The sequence below is a fragment of the Harpegnathos saltator genome, unplaced genomic scaffold (assembly GCF_003227715.2).
Source record: "Harpegnathos saltator strain DR-91 unplaced genomic scaffold, Hsal_v8.6 scaffold33, whole genome shotgun sequence".
Classification (NCBI taxonomy): domain Eukaryota; kingdom Metazoa; phylum Arthropoda; class Insecta; order Hymenoptera; family Formicidae; genus Harpegnathos; species Harpegnathos saltator.
In genome coordinates, this window is record NW_020230128.1 from 1474232 (window position 1) to 1497071 (window position 22840).

The following is a 22840-nucleotide window of genomic DNA, read 5'->3' on the forward strand; positions in this document are numbered from 1 at the left end:
TATAATACATTACAACTTGAACTTCACCGTCGCTTTATTCATGCAGTCACGTTCACAATGCTTTTACCAATACCGTAAATGAAGGCAATCAATCTCGGTCGTATAAAGCAATGTTGTACATCGATCGTATGTGTCTGGGGAAAGTTTGATAGAGGAGAACTCGTTGTTTCTCGCTGGAGATCGAATTGTTTCCCCAAGAGCCGCCCAAGAGTCGCGGCTCTCAAAACGAATTATTCATACATGTACAGGTATGTATGCGTATATACAGCTACTGTTAATCTAATTGCAGGTACGGTGTAACGATGCTCACGATCGCTTGTTACAAGTCGCAAATTGGAAGTAATCGACGTTTGAAATGATTTGTCCGCAGCAGCACAAAGAGTACGAGTATATATCTTTTCTTTCGATATACGCGCATGAGAACAGCGTTTGTCTCTCATCTCTAAAATGCGTGAAATTATGTTGCGAACACAATTACCGCTACTGCGCACTTTCCCGTTTCCCTTCCCCGGCAACGTTGAATTGAGTGCAGAAAGAAAACACACATCGAGAGGAAGTAATAATCCCGAGTATCCGCACGTATAAACGGCAAAGACGAAGTCAGCGTTTCGGAACGCGCAATTTGTGTGTCACGAATATTATAGTAAACTTTTCTAAAAATGTCGCTCTTCTGCCATGCGACATCTCTCACGAGGACTTACTTTTTCTCTCAGGGAAATTAAATATTATTTCACAAGTTAAACGAGTAAACTTTACATCCATTAACATCTTATATTAATAGATAAGTCGTTAACATTTGTGGAATCGCCTCTCGTTTTGGCGATTATATCTTTTTTACACGTTCAGATGTATTAAGCGATGCTATTCTCACTCCTTGGGAAAAAGATACTTCTCGCGATCTCACGGTACAGTTTTAACATTTACCGTCTATTAACGGTTTGCAGATGATTGTTAATAGTTGTCCTCCTTATCATCGAAGGGTGTTTTCACGAAATACGTGGTGAGTGTTCCCTTGCCTTTAACATATGTCGGTCCACGACATACAAGCTCGTATCCGGCGTCGATGAGGATCTTGGCTGTATCTTCGGTGACTTGAAGTTTGCCCATTTCACCGCAACTGTCCATCCTTGAAGCTACGTTTACTGTATTTCCCCAAATGTCGTACTGCGGTTTTTGCGCACCTACGACGCCAGCTATTACGGGACCGTGATTTAGACCTGATAAAAAAATTAGCCACACTTATTCACTTATTTACTTTGCAGAGAAAAATTACAACAGTAAATTGACATCTTCCATAGTCTTTTACCCATTCTTAATTTGAATCTCTGGAAAGAGTCTCTGTTGATCTGATCTAGAATCGTCATAAGCGCGATAGCGAATTCGACAAGTACAATTACGTTGTGGTCCTGCTGCTTCAATGGATCCTGTATAAAAAATAACGAACAGTTTCAAGGCATTTATTAAACTTAATAAAAAACTTAATTTGTATTTAAACTTAATAAAAAAATTATTCAGAATTTTTCTTAGAGATTATTTCGATGACAAAATTCTCTACGTTCAAACTGTGCAAATTGTTCAGCTGAACAAATTTGTCAATTGTCAAGAGCTCGACAAATTAAACAAACTTTGTGGAAAACTTATATAAACGCAGAGAGATCTCGAGATGGTGCTTCATCTTACGATCTTACCTTGCCGTCGCCATCCTCCTTTCCAGGACTCAAGCCAGACGCCAGCATATAAGTACTGCCTATCGTCTTAATCTTCTCGATCCCAGAGAACTTCGGTTTAAGTAAGAGTTTGTCGAAGTCGCAAATGATCTCGTTGAGCAAACGCAAGCACTCGAGACCTTGCTTGTTTATGTCGGTTTCATCGTAGAACTCCTTGTAATTCGGAATTGATGCGAACATTACTGCGATGCTGCTGTACCGTTCGTGATAGAGTTCCTGCCGAAAAACAACGATCTTTAGCTCCAAATATCATCTGGTATTTGGCACTGAACAGTAAATCATTATCATGTATTAAAATGGAATAATGTCGCAAACTTCACAATTCCGAGAGTGAAAAATTTCAAAAGCTCACTTGCGTGTCTCTCGTTGCTAAAAAGTGATCCGCCACATGAGCTGGAAGTATGTTCTCCAGAAGAATTTTATTGATGCCTCGCATAGTCTCCACCTCGTCTTGTTCGACTCTCAGTTTGCTCTTCCACAGGATGTCTGTTCTGGACGTGTATTCCACTTGTCTGTCCAAAATGTGGAGTATTACGCTGACGAGCGTCAGCAGATATCCCACTTGCATCAGATAATGGATCCCATAAAACCTGCGGAAACGCGAGGAAGCGTTGGCGAAGCTTCACGATGAAGCTTGCGATTCATAACGCGCTATTCGAGCTTCGAGCATCGTTTCACTCACTTGGAGCCAGGATTCTCGTAATAAAGCTGAATGACCGGTGCTTGTGAGAAGACCGCGAGTATTACGACTACGGATAGGAACATTACGCTCAGCTTTAGCAAGAAATCGACCCTCAAATGCGTCCAGCCGACCACTAATGCCATCACCGTCGAATACACGTACAGCTGGAAATATATTTGTCAAGTGAGCAAATAAATCAGTATGAAACATTTATCTCGGGCGCAACACGTGCTTACTCTAAATTTGCAAAATGCCGCATCGAGAAATAAATTGTCTCTGACAAAATTTTCGATAAAAATGCAAATTTTATTCAATATGTCAAATGTATATTTCAAAAGAAGATCTTCTAATCTTTTTCATATTATATCAATGATATTTGTTAATTTGATAACGATGCTTGAACTTTGAACGTAACGTAAAGATCGACATTATATGACAGACATTTGTAAGATTCAACATCGTTTCAGCGTCACTCTTTATTAAGTAAAATATTTTTGAACATACGCACTGGTACGATGTATCCGACAGTCTGATCAACATCGATCAGACTAATGACCGATGATGCAACGGCCAGCAGAGCGGTTATTAAATACACCGTTATCCTGATACCGCGGCTAAGTGCAATCTGATTTGTTGACTCTTCAGAACCGCTGCTATCGACTTTTCCATTGAACCATGAGATCACGGCGAATATGATCAGCGATGCCAGACCAGCTGCGAAGCAACCGTAAACCACGATGCTTCTGCACGAGTGGAAGTAAAATAAATTGTTCAACGCGCCAGGAAGGAATACAAAGTATTAACTTGTAACTCTAAAATAAATGTAACTAATTTTAACAACATAATCTAATACCAATATATTAAATTTAAATAGATAAAATTTGTCAAATACGCACGCACACACACACACACACATGTATCATATAATTAACGAAATATAAATCCACTTCGCGAAAATTTACGAATATTACATAATTATCCTGCAACCTGCAAGTTTCGCCATTAGACGGTTAGCGTAACGCTCCGTTCAACGGTTCGTTGGAGTTGAGTTAACTATCAAACGTTTAATTAGCTTGTTACGGAAATTCACCTCGGCAGATAAATAAGCTGAATGCAGAACATCAGTGTGTAGACCACGTTGGAGGCGATGACGTACCAAGAGTACTGCTCATCCCTCTGCTCTCGATACTGTTGCTCCTGATTCTTGTCCTTGAACCAATAAGTGAAAGGCGATATCCCCTCATTGCCGCCGCACCAATGCCTACATTGTGCATAAAAAATCCAAAATAATATCGCTGGAAAATATATACATTCGTTCCTCTGCCGTTGGCATAATATCCGTACGTGATTTCAATCCATCGCCGCGAGAAATTACATTTGTTGTTACACGAAGCACGTATTCGGGCGTATTAATTAATTTTAATAATTACAATACACACGTGCGGCGCGTGCCGCGTATATAATGAGAGAGGAGGAGGAGGAGGAGAGATGGAATAATGCGAAGAAATAATGTTTATTAAATCGCCAACAGTTTTAACTGATAATGCCCGGCCTCAACCGGTGCTTACGGTATGGAAATTGAAGGATCGTAACGCGCGCGTGTCATTTATCGAACGCGTTATCGGATTAGCGGTCTTTGTTCTCGCCGGCATGGTATTAACGTTAATTAATAATATGTATAAACTCACTGCGTGTCGAAGCAGCTGGCGTTGTTCGACAATAGATTCGACTCGATCATCGCGATGCTCTGTCGGGAAGAAGAGACGCATTTTAATTACCGCGCCAAATCCAAAAGCAAAGCTACGGAAATGAACGCAGGTTTACCGTTAGGCCGATATTCTTCGCCAGCGTTGCCTCCGCGATATTGGCGAAAGGCTTGTCCGCGCCCCAACACTCCACGTACTTGGTCATCTTGCTGCTGGGCCTCGATCTGTCGTGAAATACACGCGATATATCACGCTTCAATCACCGCCATGCTGTGTACATCCATCATTAATCACAGCGATTTGTAATTTATTTGCTGATAATACAACATACGATTATAGAGGTACAAAACCGACAGCGCAAATGCGAAATTCAATTTAACGACCTAATTCAATCACCAGCACCGAGAGAAAGGTGAAGGATATTCTCAGGGAATGATATACGTATATCTAGCGCGCGGAAGCAAAATATCTCTCTATTTTTCTTCCGTTAATCATCACGAAGGCTTTCAGCTTTCGCTGCGATTTCGCTTGGTGTCATTATTTTTGCACGCATCGTGTGCCCTACCGTCGGGGATGAGAAGGAATTGTGTAATGTAACACACCTGGAGGGTACCGGTCCAGGTCCGTGTATACGGTTTCCGCCGTTCTCCATTTCACTTTCCTCCCTGCTTTTCTACAGGAAATCAACAAGGATCATCAGTGGATAATCACCGCGGTCTCACGGTGGGGTGTAAAATAAGACGCGGCGTATTCGTGCGTTTGCAGGACGTTTGCTTCGTTAACGCGTACAAGCGCGTACATGAGGCACTTCCCGGTAGAGAAATAAATAACATTACTTTAATCGCTTCAAACGAGATAGCTTTCATTACCGCGAACACGTTTGCTCGCTCGCGTAGCGACCTTCTTCGCGGGACAGCGAGTTCTGTCTTATCGTAAAGTACGACGAGTGAATTTCACGCGGCGGGGATTAATCGCGTCGTCGCAGTCATAAAACGCACCTTATTATGCATAAAGTAACGTAAATACGCATTTGATCGCGATGAGATTATTTCTCTTCCGGGAAGTAAGCTGGCCAGCGCGAAGAAGCGTCTTCCCGTGATCTTACATAAACGCGAAATGTTTTCGCGTTTACGTAAGACGCAAGTCGCGCGCGAAATTACAGTCCGGCTGGAAGAATCGAATGTCCTCGATTACGAGAGACACAAGATGCGAGTAAATTCGCACGGCGGGGAAAGGGGCGCGCGACTCGGCGGTTTTCAGCAAGTTTTTAACGAGCTTTCGTCGGAATCTTTATCGCCGTGATAAACGAAGCATTACGATCCGAAGTTTGTTCGTACAGAAACAAGGCGCGGCCAATTTAACCGGATTTCTCGCCTTACGGGCGAACTTTACTATCACTTCGCGGCGGATTATTCGCTGTTATTCTTTAATCGCGGATCCTCCGTCCTTTATCGCGGGAAAAGTCGGGTCAGCGGACCCGCTCGACGGATTCTCGCGGATATTTTTACGTCTCGAGCTTCGTGTGCGATTCATGTTCTGTAAAATTTAGAAGCATCAACGACGTCTCGATAAAATTTGAGAAAATATGAACGTGAGGCCGTGGGATATCGCAACAATTTCAGCAGTTGTGTATAAAATTGTTATATTTTTTTCCGAAATATTTAATATTTATATTCTGGTTTACCGTGCTTTTATTTGGTTTACGCGATCGTTAAAGAGGATATTTAATTGCGTGCGTACGCAAGGTCGATAGCGATATCTCCCTGTTACAATTGAAAAGTTGTTTATCTTTCGACTAAAATTATCGCGCTATCGCTGCTGCAGATCGCCGGGCAATTCGTTGTCTGACTAATTAATTATTTCATCATTTATTTAATCATTAATTATTTCGCACAGACAAAGATAAAGTTACTGTTGCAGCGAATAAATGAAGATAGATCGCGACTGTGTTTACATTTTTCCTTCGGCGATGTCTGTCTGTCTGTCTCTGTTACTCGTGGAAATTAAAGGGCAGCGCTTGAGCCACGTGTCTTGTTACGTACGAAAGTTACGCGAAATCATCAGGGAAGATCAAGACATAAACGCGAAGTTACTTTTAACAACATTCTGATAGATTCTCACGTACCTTGGGTGGCATTATAAGGAAGGTCTCCACTTTGTGCTGAGCGAGATAACTTTCTCGAGATCCTCCATCGCCTGGCTCGACTTCAAACCGATCGCCCAGTTGCAGCAAAGTAGCTTTCGTTATGTGAACTCTCCTTGAAAATTACGAGAAACCTGTTACTGATACAATCACATCGATAATATTGGTTGTTGATAAGGAAATCTCGCATGATTGTATTGGGTGTACAAATTATTATCGGTCCGTTTTCAAAAGATGGCTCCGGCTGTTATGAATGATTCATAGTGACTACCGATTTTGGCGGTTTCAGAGAGGTTAGACATCTGCCAACAATATTCAGTTTATATCGCTTTGAGTTTCATACAAAAACCTTGCTTTTTACAGTGTTGAAAATGTCGAATTTTGTGTTAACCAAGTAGCATTTGCGGGAGGTTTCAATTTTCTGCTTTAATTGGAAGAAAAGTGCAGCTGGAAGCCCATCGAATGCTTGTTGAAGTTTATGGTGACGCTGCTCCAACTGATAAATCATGTAGGGAATGGTTTCGATGTTTCAAGGATGGAGATTTCAGCGTCGAAGACAAGCCTCGCTCTGGACAGCCAAAAAAATTCGAGGACAAAGAATTAGAGGCATTACTCGAAGAAGATCAGAGTCAAACGCAAGAGAGGAGCTTGCAGAATCATTGGGAGTGACTCAACAAGCCGTTTCCGTGCGATTGAGAGACATGGGAATTATTCAAAAACAAGGAAATTGGGTGCCTTATGAACTGAAACCGAGAGACGTTGAAAGGCGTTCTTCATGACAACGCTCAGCCTCATGTCGCTAAAGTCGTAAAAAAATATTTTTACGACTTTAGCGCTCAAATGGGATGTTTCACCGCACCCGCCGTATTCTCCGGACATTGCTCCTTCTGATTAATGGTTGTTCCGAAGGATGCAGCACGATTTGGCAGGTCACCGGTTCACTTCTTTCGCAGATATCGAAAATTGGCTCCAAACTTGGATCGCCTCAAAAGACGAGTCATTTTTTCGAGATGGAATTCGAAAATTGCCCGAAAAATGGGAGAAAGTAGTAGCCAGCGATGGAAAATACTTTAATTGATCTGTTCATTCATTTTGTTTTGAAATAAATACATCTTTTAACACAAAAAAACGGACCGAACTAATTTGTACTCCCAATAAAAGTGCAGCTACAGAAGAAGCTTTCGCGCGTTCTTCATAATTTTACATTATCCGAATAGAAAACTCTATCTTTCTCTCGCGCGAAGTCGCGCAGGAAAAAGGATATCGCGAGCGTGTTAACGCAAGTATATCACCTTATATCGGTGTCTTGTGTACCAATACGGTTGAAGAGGATCACGGTAGCGCGAGAAAATCGTCTTACCCTGGTAGACCGCCGCTCTCCATGTGATTGGCCAGAGTCACGTCGTCGCTCCACACGTCGAATTGCCATTTCCGCAGACCGAGGACACCGCACAGCACGTTACCCGTGTGAATTCCTATCCTCATGTCGACGTTGAAGCCGGTGGCCTCGCGGACGAACCTACGGGCATACATAAGTTTCGAATGTCTCCCTCGCGATTTTCCCGTTGCCGGGAGCACACGCGGATAGATAATTTGTCGCACCGGGCTTTCGTATTCCCGCCCGTTGCAGCCGAGGTCACAACACACCACCACTGCACCGTAGCGCCGTTTATTTATACACGGAGAAATTCTACCCGTGGATGTTAGTTAAGATAAACCAACGCTTTAATCGATTCGCAGTCTCTCCTTGGTTCGTACGAGGAACTCCGGATCTTTGTCATTGTTATCGAACCTTTATTTAACGTTCGTATACTGCGCACCTGCAGGTGCATGCAGCGATGGTACAAGGTAAACTTACCATGGCAATTAGCCGGCTACACGTAACGCCAAATGCGCAACAGGGAGAACACAAATACTCTATTTTATCGACTCTACAAGAGACCCCGCGATCGCGATGTATCTTTCTCGAAGAAACCTTTGCGAGTAATTTATAATGATGCTTCGGTGCAAGAAAATCGTTGATTAGAAAAACACAGGATTCTCTAGCACAATTGAATATTTTTTTAAATAATAATTTCGGAAATATTTTTTTCTGTCATATTTTTCCTCTCATGGCGACATTTTGTATTCGCTATATGTTAAAGTAAGCATGTTGCGCTGTAAAGCTGTCTGCGCTCTAAAGTTTTGTTATTGCGACAATGACCGAATTTTTAAGAAAGTTCAGAGTTGTTCAGAGTAGAATAAAAAATGTCCTTTGATTATCATTCTGTATAATAATTAATGTATTTGTAAACTAAACTGTGGGATATCAATGGTGCAATTAAAGCTAAGCAAGAGAAATAATCGCATTTCGATGTGCGAATAACGTCATGGACAAAGCGCTCGTGAGTCTGTAATTAATAAAGCGGTAATAACGTCCGGGGATTAACGGGGACTGTGTGTGCATCTAGTTGTCAACAAACTGTTATAGATGATACTCATAAACAACCGTAGCCGTGTAATAACCGTATAAACTATAGACTTTCCGTATTTTCTATCCTATCTTTCGATTAAAATACGAAATTTTCTTTCAGTTCTTCTCAATATTCTTCAATCTTTCTCTTTGAATTTTTCGACCAAATTACCAATGTTATTAGCGACACATTACTTAACGGAAAATTATAATGACTCTTAAATTATCATCTAACAATTATTCTCGTCATTAAATGCGCAGCGAATAGAAGACGCGATATCATATGCGAATATGTCGTAATATCGCAATATCGTTGTAAAAAGAAGTCTCTTATTTTTTTGCAATTCCTTTTGTGTGTAAAAATAGCGCAGCAATTATTTTTATGCTTTTCCACGCTTTGTCGCTGCAGGCAATAATTTGAAAAGATTCGCGGAGGAAAACCGCGCGTTATTAACGAGAACGTAATTAACGTCGCTCACGCGGTAACCCGCTGGCAACAATTTTTATGTTATTTCTTTTACCTGATGGCGTCGATCATTTGCAGCCCCATGTTCACACAGTTGTAGGCGTGATTCGGACGAGAGACTGGAAGCCCGGAGACGCAGTAGTAACAATCACCCAGGATTTTAATTCTCATGCACTGATTGTCCTGAAAATCAGAAAATTCGCTGGTTATACCGGTTATACAAAGATGTGAGATTAAAAACGAAAGAATTTGATAAACTGCGCAATTAGACACAGCATATAATTGGTATCACAATAACTGTTGGATTATCTCAATCGCGTGTAAAATGTGTTCGTGAAGTTTTATTCGCTGCAAGAATTTTCCGCAATACGCCGCAATGTGATATTGATAATTCGATATGAATATTCATACTCGGGTATTCCTCGCTGATAAAAGACTGGAATTGCGCGGAAGCCATATTTATAACTAGAGTTTCGATTGTATCGAGTTTCGATGTATCGAGAGAGAAAGATCAAGAGGTAACCCGTGTAAATAATTCTCAATTGTGCACAAAACATTCGTTCTTATTTTTATACGAAAATTCCATGATAATTCCGTGACTTTGAACAGCCTCGTCCATGCGCGAGATCGTCGTCCAGACTAACTGTAATAACCGGCTTAATTGAAAAATTTGATTGTCGAAATAATGAAAACGCTTCGGCGTGCTCCATGACGTGGCTGATATTAAAAATAATTCCCAATGCGCCAGCGACACAATTCGTTTGGCGTTAACAAACGTTCCTGGTTGTCCGCGAATCCGCGTTTTGCAATAATCGTCCGTTCGCGCGTCGCGAAGACCATTAGCAAAGGCGGTAAAGCGCACCGCGGAACTTGTTAATTAATCGTCGTTTGAGCCGTTGAATCTCTCGGCAGTTCTCCTCTTTTCTTTATCGAGAAACATCCTCGCGGCGATTGGTCGGACAAAGACAAACACGCTCTCAGATGCTGTCCACAAAGGCAGGAAATGGACAGAGAGGAGGACGCCGACCAAAGCTTTAATGGTTCCTGTGTACGAGCAAAGTTTTTTCGTCTATGACGTTGTGCCGTAAAGACGACGTACCGCAAAACGATGTTCCATGTTTCGTCCTGGCTGCGACGTTCTCAGTGTCCGTCAGAAAGAGCGAGAGGATTGGGAGTCCGTTCGGAAAGAACTATCGCGATTCACACGAAATACAAGATACCGCTTCGTAGAATCCGGAGGACTGCGAACAAAGTGCGGAATTTCACTCGCTTCGTCTGTCACACGATGTTTCATTCCAGAGCTGAAGAACTTGAATGCGATTCGATCTAACTCTCAAGGCTGGATCCAACTTGATTTATATGGATGATTCAATGGATTTATATGGACAATACTGGGATATATGAGGCCTAAGACCGGGGAAGAAAGATTTCATCCCGAACTCGAGGTTCAGGTAAAACGATTCGAATCGTGCAACTCAATCGCCAACGAACAAGTCCGAAATAGAACAAGTGAGGGGAAGTAGAAAAGTGGTTCGAAGTAGAAAGTTGAGCCTCAAGAAGAGCCTCGGCGATTCGGTTAGCAACGAACGAAGAGTTCGACTGTTCGGCTAGCTCGAGGAAAATTCTAGCTGAGGTAGCATTTGTTGCAATTGAGGGAACGCGGTCTGACGCTCTCCTTTCACAACGCATCGGCTGATTTTACGGGTTGAATAATTCGATTTGTGCTCCTTCGGCATCCTCGAAACCCTCGAAAGATTCGAGCGATGTGAGCGATGTGCGATCTTAAACAGTAGGATCCCGAAGTATCTGAAAATGCCGAGGATTAACCCGGGCCCGTTTGCGATACTATCGAGAGCATCATAATCCGAGATGGGATTAGATTAGTTAGACCTAATTTCGAAGGATCTGCAAGGGGGAACTCGCAGGACCTCGAGAGCTGCGAAGAACCACGCAGGCACGAATACAGCCCGACGTAAAGCGCGCGGGATAATATCCTGCGTGCTTTACGCGAATTAGCCGCGCGACGCATGTGAGGAAGAAAATAAATAATACAAAAGAAGGCGAGAGAAGGAAAAATCATGCAATTCTTCGTTTCTGACGTTACAATGTGACGCGCCGACTGATCCGAGAGAAAGGAACCTGGTAAGTTTATCGTTGGTGAGAATATTGTCTTTCTCTCCTGCATTTTCCGCTTCGCTGCTCGCGGATTTACGCGAGCCACTTCCCCTCCTCCGATCTAGCCCTTCGCCTCTTATCTAGTCCGGCTTTATCAGCCGTGAAACTCAGTGGGACGACGTTACGGAAAATCGGAGGAGGGTTGCCGACCTTATTGCCGACGACGGTCGTTGTAGGAATCGCGGGGATTGCTTTTCTTTTTCTACCAGCTGCACATCGAGAGAGCGATGGAGAAAAGGGGAGGCATCCTCCACCTGGATCCTCTCGTCGTTGCCATTGCCGTTTCACTCGTTATGTAAATTACAAACCGCTTATCGGCAAATCTCACGAGCGCGCAGATGTCGCAAACATATCGAGAACGTCGCGACGCCCAACGTTTAGTGATCATTTAATGTGACAGGAAGAGAGAGAGAGAGAGAGAGAGAGAGAGAGAGAGAGAGAGAGAGAGAGAGAGAGAGAGAGAGAGAGAGAGAGAGAGAGAAGAGAGAGAGAGAGAGAGAGAGAGAGAGAGAGAGAGAGAGAGAGAGAGAGAGAGAGAGAGAGAGAGAGAGAGAGAGAGAGAGAGAGAGAGAGAGAGAGAGAGAGAGAGAGAGAGAGAGAGAGAGAGAGAGAGAGAGAGGCGTGTTAGAATGCAGGATTCTCTTTACTATGTATTCGTGCTGATTTATTCATTCGGAGCGACATGCTGGAGGCGCGTATAACAAATTACGCGACTGTGTAACTCATTTAACTTCGCGGGCAGTTCACGCGTTGCGATACATTTTTTATCTTTATTCACGTACGGAGCGTGTTTGCGGTGCAAAATTGTCCGCGCGGTGCGTATTTGCTTTGGCGCTTAATCACCGAGTTTTTCGTTTGATCATGATTTCGGCGGTAATTTGTTTATTATCGATTCGACACGAGGCCTGCTCATTAAAATTTAGCGGAACTTCGCAGGATTCAAAATATTTTGATCGACGGTCGTTTCGATCGAGTGGGCGCTATTTCTGCTTTCAAATTGCAAACACGAGATATTGTATTTTTGATGAAAATTATCAATATTGCAACACTCTGAGGTAATGTGTTGTGCGTAATAATTTTAAATGTATATAACGATGTGATGCTCTTGACATATGCCTGTTTTTCGCGGGATTTTTCGATCCACTTCGTAAAATATGATCCCTCATGACGAACTTCCCTCTTACCAAACGTATTTCCTCGACCGTTACGGATTACGACTTTGCTGTTTCACGACGCTCGTCTCTCACCGTACGACTAATCGTACGAAGATTTCAGTGCGTGAGCTAAAAGCGAGCAGTAGTACGCTGAAGTTTCTAATGAGATCCTCCTGCAATTTCAATTACATCGCCGCGCGAACTTACAGCTCGCAGATTGCGATTTATCGCTGAAAGTCGGCAATTACACGCGGCGTTACGCCGCGATTCAAGGGACGAGAAGTTACGCGCAGCAAAAGATTATCACGTTTCAGCCACGTCGCGACTGAAATCGGCGAAATTCCGGCCGGTAAATTTAGTCGGCCGAGAGACTCGGCAAATTAAATCTGCAAGATTTTATCGCCGTGTACTTTTTCCCACCGATCGGGGGGATGGTCGGCGAAGGGGGGAGAGATTATGGAAAATAACCGCGAGCCGCGACTAATACAACGAGCAAACGCCGTGGAGAATTCGCCCGTGAAGACGACGTGGAATTTATCCGTAGCATAATTCCATCATCGATCCGCGTGCCACCGTCATATTTTCGCCATTATTACGTTGGCCCTCCAAGACGCCTTTGTTTATCCCCCTCGCGCAGTCATTATAAACAATCGCGCGGATTCGCCGATATCCCCCCCCCACCCACCCTCTCCCCCGCGATCACGGCTACGCCCGACTTTCTTCTTACGCGTTTCTCATAATAGCAAATATTTATTCTTCTCGTCGAGAGCGCGTCCGTTTGCGGATAAGTGCGAAGTAAAAGCACCTTTGGCCGAGACTGCTCGTTAAAGCCGCGTGTCGAGGATTCCCCGAGTGGCGGAATTGTACGCAATCGAGGCAAACCAGCCATCAATAATCCACCTTCTGCTCGCCGGTTGTTCACTCGTTCTGCCCAATCAGCGTGTTAACCGTGCGGCGGGAGCTCGAATTTACAACGCGGAGCGAGCTGGGGAAAGACCTTGACGAGAAACGACCGCGTGTGTCAGTTACACCAGCTGCTGGACCGCTACCGTGCCATACTCGGGTGTCACCGTGAGTCTTCCTGCCGCTATAAAGCGGAGTTATGCGATCCTCGTAAACCCGGAGGCCTTGACGCTTCAACGTTCAACATGGTCCCGGCGAGCAAGATTTAGCAAGTTGAGCTGCTTTCCGGGCTCGTTCCTGCGAGCAGACGTTCAGCTTTATAAACAATTTCTAAAGCTCGTGATCGATCACAGCGACGATGGTACCGGCGACGGCGGCGGCGACGAGGACGGTGTGTTGCGGTCGCAAATGGCTTGAAAAATAAATAAAAGCTTGTTTTTGAAAACTCCATCGTCCCCGCCGACGTTTATCTAGGTAATCAGCTTCAGTGTTGAATACACGCATCTTGTTTTCGCAGGTCGATATTACTTACTTCGATCAGCGTGCGAACGAGCTGCAACGTTCGTTCTCTCGCGATTAGTTTTCACGGATCTGAAGAGTTCAGCGGTAGATGATGCGTGTGTGTGTGTGTGTGTGTGTAACGGAAAAGTTAATGCGCATAATATAGTCGCTAATAAATTTCAACGAAACATTCCGCGCGGAAATGTAAAATTGGAAAGTTTCAGTTCACTAACAATTACTATCGTGACAATGAAATTATCAATTACAACACAATTATCGATTGTTTCTCAGACACGTTGCACTTTTTCTCATCGAAGGAGTGAGCGGAGGTTGTTATTCGACACACACGCGAGAGTGACAACATTTTTCCTTCTCTTAAGTCGACTGTGCTAATAGGAATAAAAAAGCATTCGAGAAAGAAAGTGAATGAACAAAGGAATAAAAAAGAATGACGTTTCCTCGAGCGCTCGAAAACTGCACTTTTAGTATCATGTTCCATCGTCGTTCTGAAAGTAATTTTTTGCGCTAATGTAGCGTGACGCGCGAATGTCTGTGCTTTCTTCGCCGAGGGAAAGAATGCAAGCGGCGTCGGATTATGAGGAGAGAGCACAACGCCATACTGCACATCGCCTCTGTCCGTGTAATCTTATTAGTTCGTGGCTTTATTAGGCTAAATTTAAAGCTGCCATCCCAGCGACTTGCGGAAAATTGGAGGTACGAGTGGCGAGCGCGGCGCAGAATTACGATCGTGGTCGCCGAGCTTTTTGTCGGCAGCTAATTGTTCCAGCTCGAAAACGTGAAACTCTCCCTCGTAATTAGCCCGCTGTACACGCGACCCCGATTAAATTTTGCACACCGATAAACCACCGAAACCGGAAAAACTTTATGGTACGATACGATAAAATGTGTACTTTGACTAAAGAATTTATGTTTCATCGAGTAAACACTTCTCGATAGTGGTCTCATGCACTTGATCTTTCGCTTATGTTACTCGTTTGCCGTAAAATTAAATGTATATTATACCTCATAAAAGCGACTGAATATGAGCGTGAAACCAAGTAAGCATGCTCTTGCAGACGATAGTCGCGGTGGATCTTCGGAAGGAACTTGTTACTACCATCGTTTTATCGGAGTTTGATCAAGCGACATTTAATACTTCTCGGAAAAAAATGCAACCGTCACAGTAGTCGTCTTTCGTAGTCGTGCTCATAATTTTTCTCAGAGACCTATCATATTATTATCATATTATTAAATGTCTTTATTCTGTATTTCGTCTTAGCGTGAGTATTCTTTTCAATTTCCATCCGTCACCTCTTCGTCGATTCTTCGTCGTTGTCGCAACATCATTTTCCACCGCACAAAAAGTCGTTTCCTGACTAATTCGAATAATTCCTCTATTCCTCTCAAATATTCAGCTTCTCGAATAAAGTCTTTTATTTACGCGCAAAATGTAGTGCTTCTCATAAACAATTTACTGGGATTTCTATAATGAGTGGAAAGGAAGGCTTTTTAATTATATGTACTTCATTTCGAATGTGTTCTGTAGTTGGTCAGTCAGTGCGCAGTTTAATGGAGTAACTACGTTTTATACATATATACGAAGAGGACTTCTCGACGTACGCAGAAATCTCGTATGGAAATGAAGTGCATGAAGTGCAAAGTATCAAACTTCCCATCAAAGTGGCATTTTTAGTAGGATTCATAGTTTAGCAAGTCAGCAAGAGGGTCATTAGTTACAACTGAATTGTTATTTAAATATAGTAGTAATATGACTAATTTAACTAATTTCTTGCACGCAATTTTATGTCATTTACAAGTTTATGTAAAATGTGACTTCTGGCGTTTATACGGTTTATACGGCGTGGAACACCGTTAAATTCACATTCACCCGAGCGAGACTGCAACGGATTATTGCTAGAGTGACACAGTTATTTATTATGTACAAATAAGATCAGTGTAATTCAGTCGATAGTTCGCGTGTGTCTCTTGACGCGTGTTGGGATGGAGATTTATTCACTTCAAATCGCAAGCGAGAAATGTGTTTAATCGCCGGTAGCGTCAATATGGAATTTTATTTTAAAAGCATGTTGATAGATTGACGGAAAAAAAACTAGTTTGCTTATGTACCTCTGAAAAACATACATTGCGCTTGACTAAATCAGCAAATGAGAACGAGAATGCGAATAAAAATAAAAAATGAACAAAACTGACAATTTCATATCCACTCATTGGATAATATCCTAAATTATTATTATCCATTATTTACTTATCTAGTAAATATTAGATAATTTCCTTTAAATTGCAGGATTTATTATTTGTCACGTCTCACTCTCTCCAAGAAACTTTCAAGGATCGTATTGCATGTTCTTTGCGCAATCTACGAGAGACTGTATACTCTGTTTGTTCATAAAAGGTTTCATACAGTTTAATCGTTCCGCATCAATGGATCCGTAGTCGACCTTTTGGTTAATGGATGATGATACCGACGATCATATAGCGAGAGATCTGGTCTCTCTTTCTCTTTTTCTTTATCGACTCGATCGAATATCGCGTACTTGCCTCGTCATGTTGAAACCAAACTTAGAAATAATACGAATGGTATTGGACATTAAGGGAGAAGACGCTGTGCAAGATTATGACGATAAACATTTCTTATTCTTTCATTCATGAAAAGCCGATTTGGCCGAACTATTAATAGAATTTTTTACTGAATTGGAAATTCATCTTCGATTAAACCGAATATTTTATCGTCTCGAAATTAATCGAGTTAATCATTAGCTTTTATATTTTCTTACCTGTGCTATTTGATCGAACCTGCCAAAGAGCTCGTTGAGGGTCTTCACAAGATCGGAAGCTGACAGCTGCTCCGATAGTGGCGTAAAGTTGACGATATCCGCGTAGAGAATACTACATAATCAACAGAAAGATATCTCGCATATAATTTTACGTATAATTACGAACATTATGACATTTCTTGAAAAAGTACGTAGTAAAAATACATAGAAATATCTAAGAGAGATGAAAAATTTGAAATATTTTTTAAATGAAAAATTTTAATTAAAAGTTTTTAATTAAATATAAAATTTTTAACGAAAATTTTGAATAATAATTTTAGATTTTTACACAATAAATTTAGATCTCATGTTTATATCATCACTTATTCACGTGCATCAAAATAGCATACGAGACGGGGAGACGTACTTTCTTTTGTGAAGCGCGCGTACTTTATTAAAGAATATTAACATCGATTTTAAACACGCGCAAAGTGATTTATTCGTCCTCTAGGTTGTCTCTTTTCTGAAGAAGTATAAAAGGAGCGATTCGTATTATCATTTAATTATAATCGCGTAATGGATATCGTACATTCTTTGACACTCGTATAATTTATAGCAGTGCATTAATCTTGAAGAGCACGCGCACCAAAGAAAGCGGCATTGAAGTAAAATTCGCTCTTGATCGATCGGCATTTAAAGCGTTCTCAAAGCGTTGAATTGGATGCTGCACAATCGCACGAGCACGTGTCGTAAATTCGAATGCTGAATCGTCGCATAAATGAGAGACAATTCGATCCCATATCGATATGCATCGCACGCTATATATGTATGCGTTTGATTGTTATAATAACCGATATCCGCGTTGTACTCCATAATTTACACAATCCTAAGACAACCAGGTATGCGTTTTTCGAAAACTTCGAGCAAATTATTACTGTGCTTAGTCTTGCGTTGTTGCTCCTTAATTTTATTTTTAACGTCGTTAAGATGTTAATATTGTTTCTTGTCTTGTCGGAAATCGCTTCGACTGGATGTTCGCACGAACGAGAGAGATTCTTTCGTCGTAATGATATCGCTAAATATTCGCGACTAATTACGATTATTATAAATAAAAATAAACAATGATACGTATGCACACATTCATAAACGTCAGCCCAATTCATAAACGTCAATTCTCTCTTGAGACGACAATCGCGATTTATATTTAAATTTTTGCGACTAAAAAGGAAATGCGCGTGACATTTGGATTAAAATTGTAACAAATCAGCGAAATACCGCGTGGCGATCTCTTCCGCTACGATCAGGCTAATAAGACAATTTTAATGACATACCTGACATTATTATGCCGCTGCACATACATCTCCTGAAACGTGGTTTGCTTGTGTTTATTAGCTTCTTGACAAGCATCCGCCATCTTCAGCATTATGCTCCTCTTTACCTGTGCAACACAGCATTATATTAATATTTTGCGTACATGAATATCACTCGCTTACGAATGCGAAAGTACATATTCCTAGGGTTATAGCGGTATAGACGTTGCACAAACGCTAATTGGAGGGAGCACAACTATATAATATATTTGTATATTCCTACGCGAGACGCGCGTCAAACTCTGGGAATATGTATATTACGTGACTATGTCATGTCGACAAAACAATACGTATATATATACCATAGTCTATGATTTGAGGATTAACACGTAAATTGCTTATTCAGAGTCGTAAATTATTGATGTTACCGGCAAACACGATTATACGGCACGTGCGACACTGTTACGTTCACTGTTTAAAAATAATCGGAACTCGGATTGCAATCGAATCAATAAACTCGATAGTGCAATAAAAGTCTAATTGAAAGCGTAATCCGTCGGATTATTTTGTAAATATTTCTCCGTGCTCCGGAATTTCATCGGAAATTCCACCGCAATAATTCAATGCAGTGTCTATTTGTACTGCCATTAAAATTCGTTATTATTCGTACGTCCGATTATTTGTATCTCCCGTGTAAAATCGACAAATCAAAGGTTTGTCGTCACGGGTTTCGTGACGACGGGTTTCAGGATTGGCTTTCAGGATTACGATTACGGCGGATTCGCGTACACAGCGGATCGGATATATCTTCACCCGGAAATAAGGGAGATTCGGCGCGGCTGTGGCACAGCGTCGAGTATTTGCGCAAAGGAGAACGTTTATGCACTTTTGTTGGCTTTACCGCAGGATTCCATCAGCTCGTCCTGAAGTCATCTTACGTTAAGCGACATTATGCGCGAGCTTCTCTCCGATGAATGTGCTCTCTCAGAGGTACCATTAATACGACCCGTGAGAAGCTTCTCCGACTAATTGCCACCACTTATCACGTCTCCGAATTAATATGAAACTTTTGTTACGGGTAGGTAGAGAAATAGTCGCGCATACAATCGCGATCTTCCTCGCCATCTTCCATTTCAGGCGAAGTTCCCGCGAACTAAAGTACGATTCCACGAAGATTTTTTCGCCGATTCTTAATTACATTGTCCGAGAACTTTTCCGCACAAAGAGTCCGCTCGTTTCCTATTACAGCGCGACGTTTCTCAAACCGATTTGCATCAGAGAGATCATAGGTTGTGATACGCGCCAGGTCTGCGACCTGGGGACGGTTGTGCGGAATTTAGTCTTTATTCTTCTCTTCGGGCGCTGCGGGCGAATTGCTCGTGAAACTTTTGTTAACTTTCCGAGCGCGGCTGACCTAAGACTCTTGTCGACTGTGCATATATATATAGGTGATAACTGTTGCTTGTGTCGATACATGTACACGCCCATAGCTCACGTCGATGACTCACTAATTAGCACTTGAATCACCTCAGCAAATAGATGTAACCGAAAGCTGCACTACCGCGCGGTTTGATAATTGAATTAAATATCAATCAACTGATAGAATATCGTGGAACGATATGAAGAGCTTTCCCATTATCTATCGAAGCACGTACGCGCGTGAGAAATTGGTCACGAGCGTTCCCGGTGGCTCGCAATCAAGGTTTTAATTTGATCCGGCGATTTGCGCGCGATACATTTTTATCGCTTACCTCCGCGGCAATGTAGGCGGGGATAACGCTCAGCAATAATTGTTCCTGTTGCTCTCTCTCGCACTCCAGCTTGATTCGAGACTCGATAACAGTCTTCGTCCCGGAGAAAGTTTTACGGAGAGCTGACGCCGTCAGGAGTCTGTAATACAAGCCGGCGAGGACCGCAGCCAACAGGAATACGATCTCTACGACGATCTGCCGAAAAGAACGTAACGATTCCTTCGAATATCCCTTCGAAATATATATACGATTCGCGAAAAGTCGATAAATACATGATATGCGGTAAATCATTAGCTGCGATGTACGTATTAGCAGAAGTGATCTCATTTGATCGGTGATTCGAACATGCGATTCGCGTGGACGGGAGTTTTATCTTATGCCGATTTTCATTAAGTCTTTCGCATAGCGACAAAGCATTGGTTAATAAAGACACGAGAAAGTAATATTATATATATATATATATATATATATAAAGGGTGTCTCAAAATTACCTGACATTTTAATTTATTAATAAAACATATTATTTATTTGAAAAGTACAAATGTTTTTATTTTAATATAAGGTACAAACACGGAGGTTATGTGTGGAACACAACATCCGATAAATGGCTGCCTCGACCCTGTTTGCAAACGTTCATTCTTTTGACAAAATTTTCAATGACATTTTGGCATAATTGCGGACTAATTTTATTAATGGTGCGTCTAATTTCTTCCTTGAGCTCCGGAATGGTCTGTGGATCATTGGCATACACTTTTCCTTTCAGAAAACCCCAAAGAAAGAAGTCCAATGGCGTCAAATCGCACGATCTTGGTGGCCAATTCACATCGCCGCGGCGCGAAATGACACGATCATGAAACTTCGTCCGCAATTTTGTAGTGAATTTCCACAATTTCTATGCGTTGCTCGATCGTGTAATTCTTCATGACTAAATCTCAATACTTCCTGATGCCAGTTGTCAAAGATTAGTACTCTATGTTCGCCACAAAAAAAATGGCGCGCAATTTAAAATGTCAGATCATTTTGAGACACTCTTTATATATATAAGACAGTCTGAGACTCGGTTACATTTACCTGAATAACATCGTAGTAGTCCAGAAGATTGTCGAAGACGTATCTCCTGGAAATGTGCACGAGCACCAGAGTGCAAGCGATGACGAACGGCGCTTCAAACCTCATCTTCGGCAGAATGGCGATTATCGATAGGACGCACACGAATAGAGGCAGGACGCTTTTTAATATTAGAATTCCTAGACCGAATACGACGGAGGATGCTGCACCTATCAGAATCCTGGACCGCCTGGAGCTCATAACCGAGGGCAACTGTGTCACCAGCAGCAATATTAAAGAGGCGATAAGCATGGTCGTCAGTGTCGACGCATGTATAAGATCGGGTATCAAAGATATGCCCTGAAAAATAAAGTGAAAGAATATTGTACGCGCGGGGTCAGCCATTCGTGATCCCTGAAATTCGTGATGCAATTCTACTTTCAGCTTTCCGGTAGATCTTTTTCAATATTCGACTGTTACCATCAATTTTTGAAGCGGTGGATTTGGTGTCTGTAATTTTTTAGACAGCTCGACATGCAATTCCGCAAGAATTATTGCTAACCAATATCAAGAGCATAAATTGTTATTTAGAGAAAAGCCGGATCAAGTCGGAGATAGGATATCTCCAGACGAAACCAATGTAATAAGCTTCACGAATTACATCTCTCATCGAATTTTTCTCGCAAGCAAACCAACGGAGAATCGTCGTCTCATCCCGACTCGAAGTTTTCATGAAACTTTTTGTCCTTTGGACTTCGAAATAAATTTTCATCGACGACCGTTCTCCGTTACGCTCAGACCAGTTGTGAAAGTGCGAGAGCGGATTTCCCGATCGAGATAAACCACGTTATCGATTTCGTCGCGAGTTCGTCGGCTTGGAAATGCCAACGTCGACGTTGGATCCGATAGTAGCGGTGCGTTACATATTCTTCGCGGATTTATCGATCTGAACAATATTCAGCAGACTCCTGGTACCTCCGATATCAATATTAATTCTTGGCCTCACTAACGAACAGCCTGCGGTCCAATTTCAGGACGCGGCTTGTTAATAGGTTACCGAAGAATACACGTGTACGTTGCCGAAGGGTCACCGATATCGATCCGTTTTAAAGAGACATCAGATGGAGTTTTAATTGAAAATTAACTATCGCGTCGAACGCGTCGTCTTAGAGCCTCAACACGCGAGGTGTAATGATGTTCCAACTTCGGGAAGCTCCGACGTCGCGCGCTCGGCAAGGATTAATTTTTGGATATAGTGATTAATTACAAGCTGCAACTATTTCGGATATAATCTCTTCGAGCACGGATATCGAGAGTTCGATCGACAATCCAATTAAGATAAATTTATGACACAAATTCCGAACGAGCGAGCGAGCGAGCGAGTTGAAGCACTTCGAGAATGTGAGGACTTTCGTATTCTTGAATTTGTGAAATTTCAGCTACTTTGTTGCCCGTTGTTAAACACAGGTTGCAGATTAAACATTACAGATTATTATATATACAGATTGTTACTATAATTAATAGATATACATTATTTCCGACCACGTAGCAGAAGCTTCAACGGATATTTCTTCTTCTGCCACAACTTAAGCCGGCAATTAATACTTATTCCATATGAAAAAAGCGCGAGTCATCACTCCGTAGTCGCGATACGTCATGAAGGCGGTACTTACAAGATGGTCGGTGACCGATGAGGTGAACGATGAGCATAGAGCACCCAGAGCAATTAACGAGGCAACGGCGGCGACGCAGAACGTTCCCGTATAGAGAGATGCAGTCAACTTCCCTTCATATTTGTCGCGAAGTTCCTGAAGTTCTTTAACGCCAGCATCATCGCCTGCACCATCGCCGAGGCTCTCTGAAACACAGCGTCGTCACTTGTTAAACCCATTGTGTATATCTGTAGCTTGACGCAAGGCACTCGAATATGAACAAAGTACGCGAGAAAAACCATTTAGGTGAAAAGAAATCCGAGGTATAGAAATCCGGGATACTATTATATAGTATTCCGGGATATTACTATTATATAGTATTCGCAATAAAATTCAG

The 22840-nt window shown here is 42.1% G+C and overlaps 1 protein-coding gene across 2 annotated transcripts in view; it reads right to left on the reverse strand.

Annotated features, from left to right (window-relative positions):
* Nucleotides 1-16: 16 nt before the first annotated feature.
* The window catches only part of Adcy2 (adenylate cyclase type 2 Ac76E), a 44339-nt gene continuing 21515 nt past the window's right edge, over nucleotides 17-22840 (reverse strand). For both annotated transcript variants that reach the window (XM_011143118.3, XM_011143117.3), the window contains exons 2-19: nucleotides 22465-22649; nucleotides 20816-21151; nucleotides 19745-19939; nucleotides 18015-18121; nucleotides 16705-16816; nucleotides 9232-9359; nucleotides 7619-7777; nucleotides 6241-6373; nucleotides 4718-4788; nucleotides 4234-4339; nucleotides 4098-4156; nucleotides 3500-3670; nucleotides 2918-3152; nucleotides 2410-2573; nucleotides 2080-2317; nucleotides 1689-1943; nucleotides 1307-1424; nucleotides 17-1217 (exon numbers count right to left, since the gene is read on the reverse strand). In XM_011143118.3, coding sequence (XP_011141420.1) covers nucleotides 952-1217; nucleotides 1307-1424; nucleotides 1689-1943; nucleotides 2080-2317; nucleotides 2410-2573; nucleotides 2918-3152; nucleotides 3500-3670; nucleotides 4098-4156; nucleotides 4234-4339; nucleotides 4718-4788; nucleotides 6241-6373; nucleotides 7619-7777; nucleotides 9232-9359; nucleotides 16705-16816; nucleotides 18015-18121; nucleotides 19745-19939; nucleotides 20816-21151; nucleotides 22465-22649 — 3038 coding nt within the window. In that variant the 3' untranslated portion in view covers nucleotides 17-951. The remainder of the gene's footprint in view (nucleotides 1218-1306; nucleotides 1425-1688; nucleotides 1944-2079; nucleotides 2318-2409; nucleotides 2574-2917; nucleotides 3153-3499; nucleotides 3671-4097; nucleotides 4157-4233; nucleotides 4340-4717; nucleotides 4789-6240; nucleotides 6374-7618; nucleotides 7778-9231; nucleotides 9360-16704; nucleotides 16817-18014; nucleotides 18122-19744; nucleotides 19940-20815; nucleotides 21152-22464; nucleotides 22650-22840) is intronic.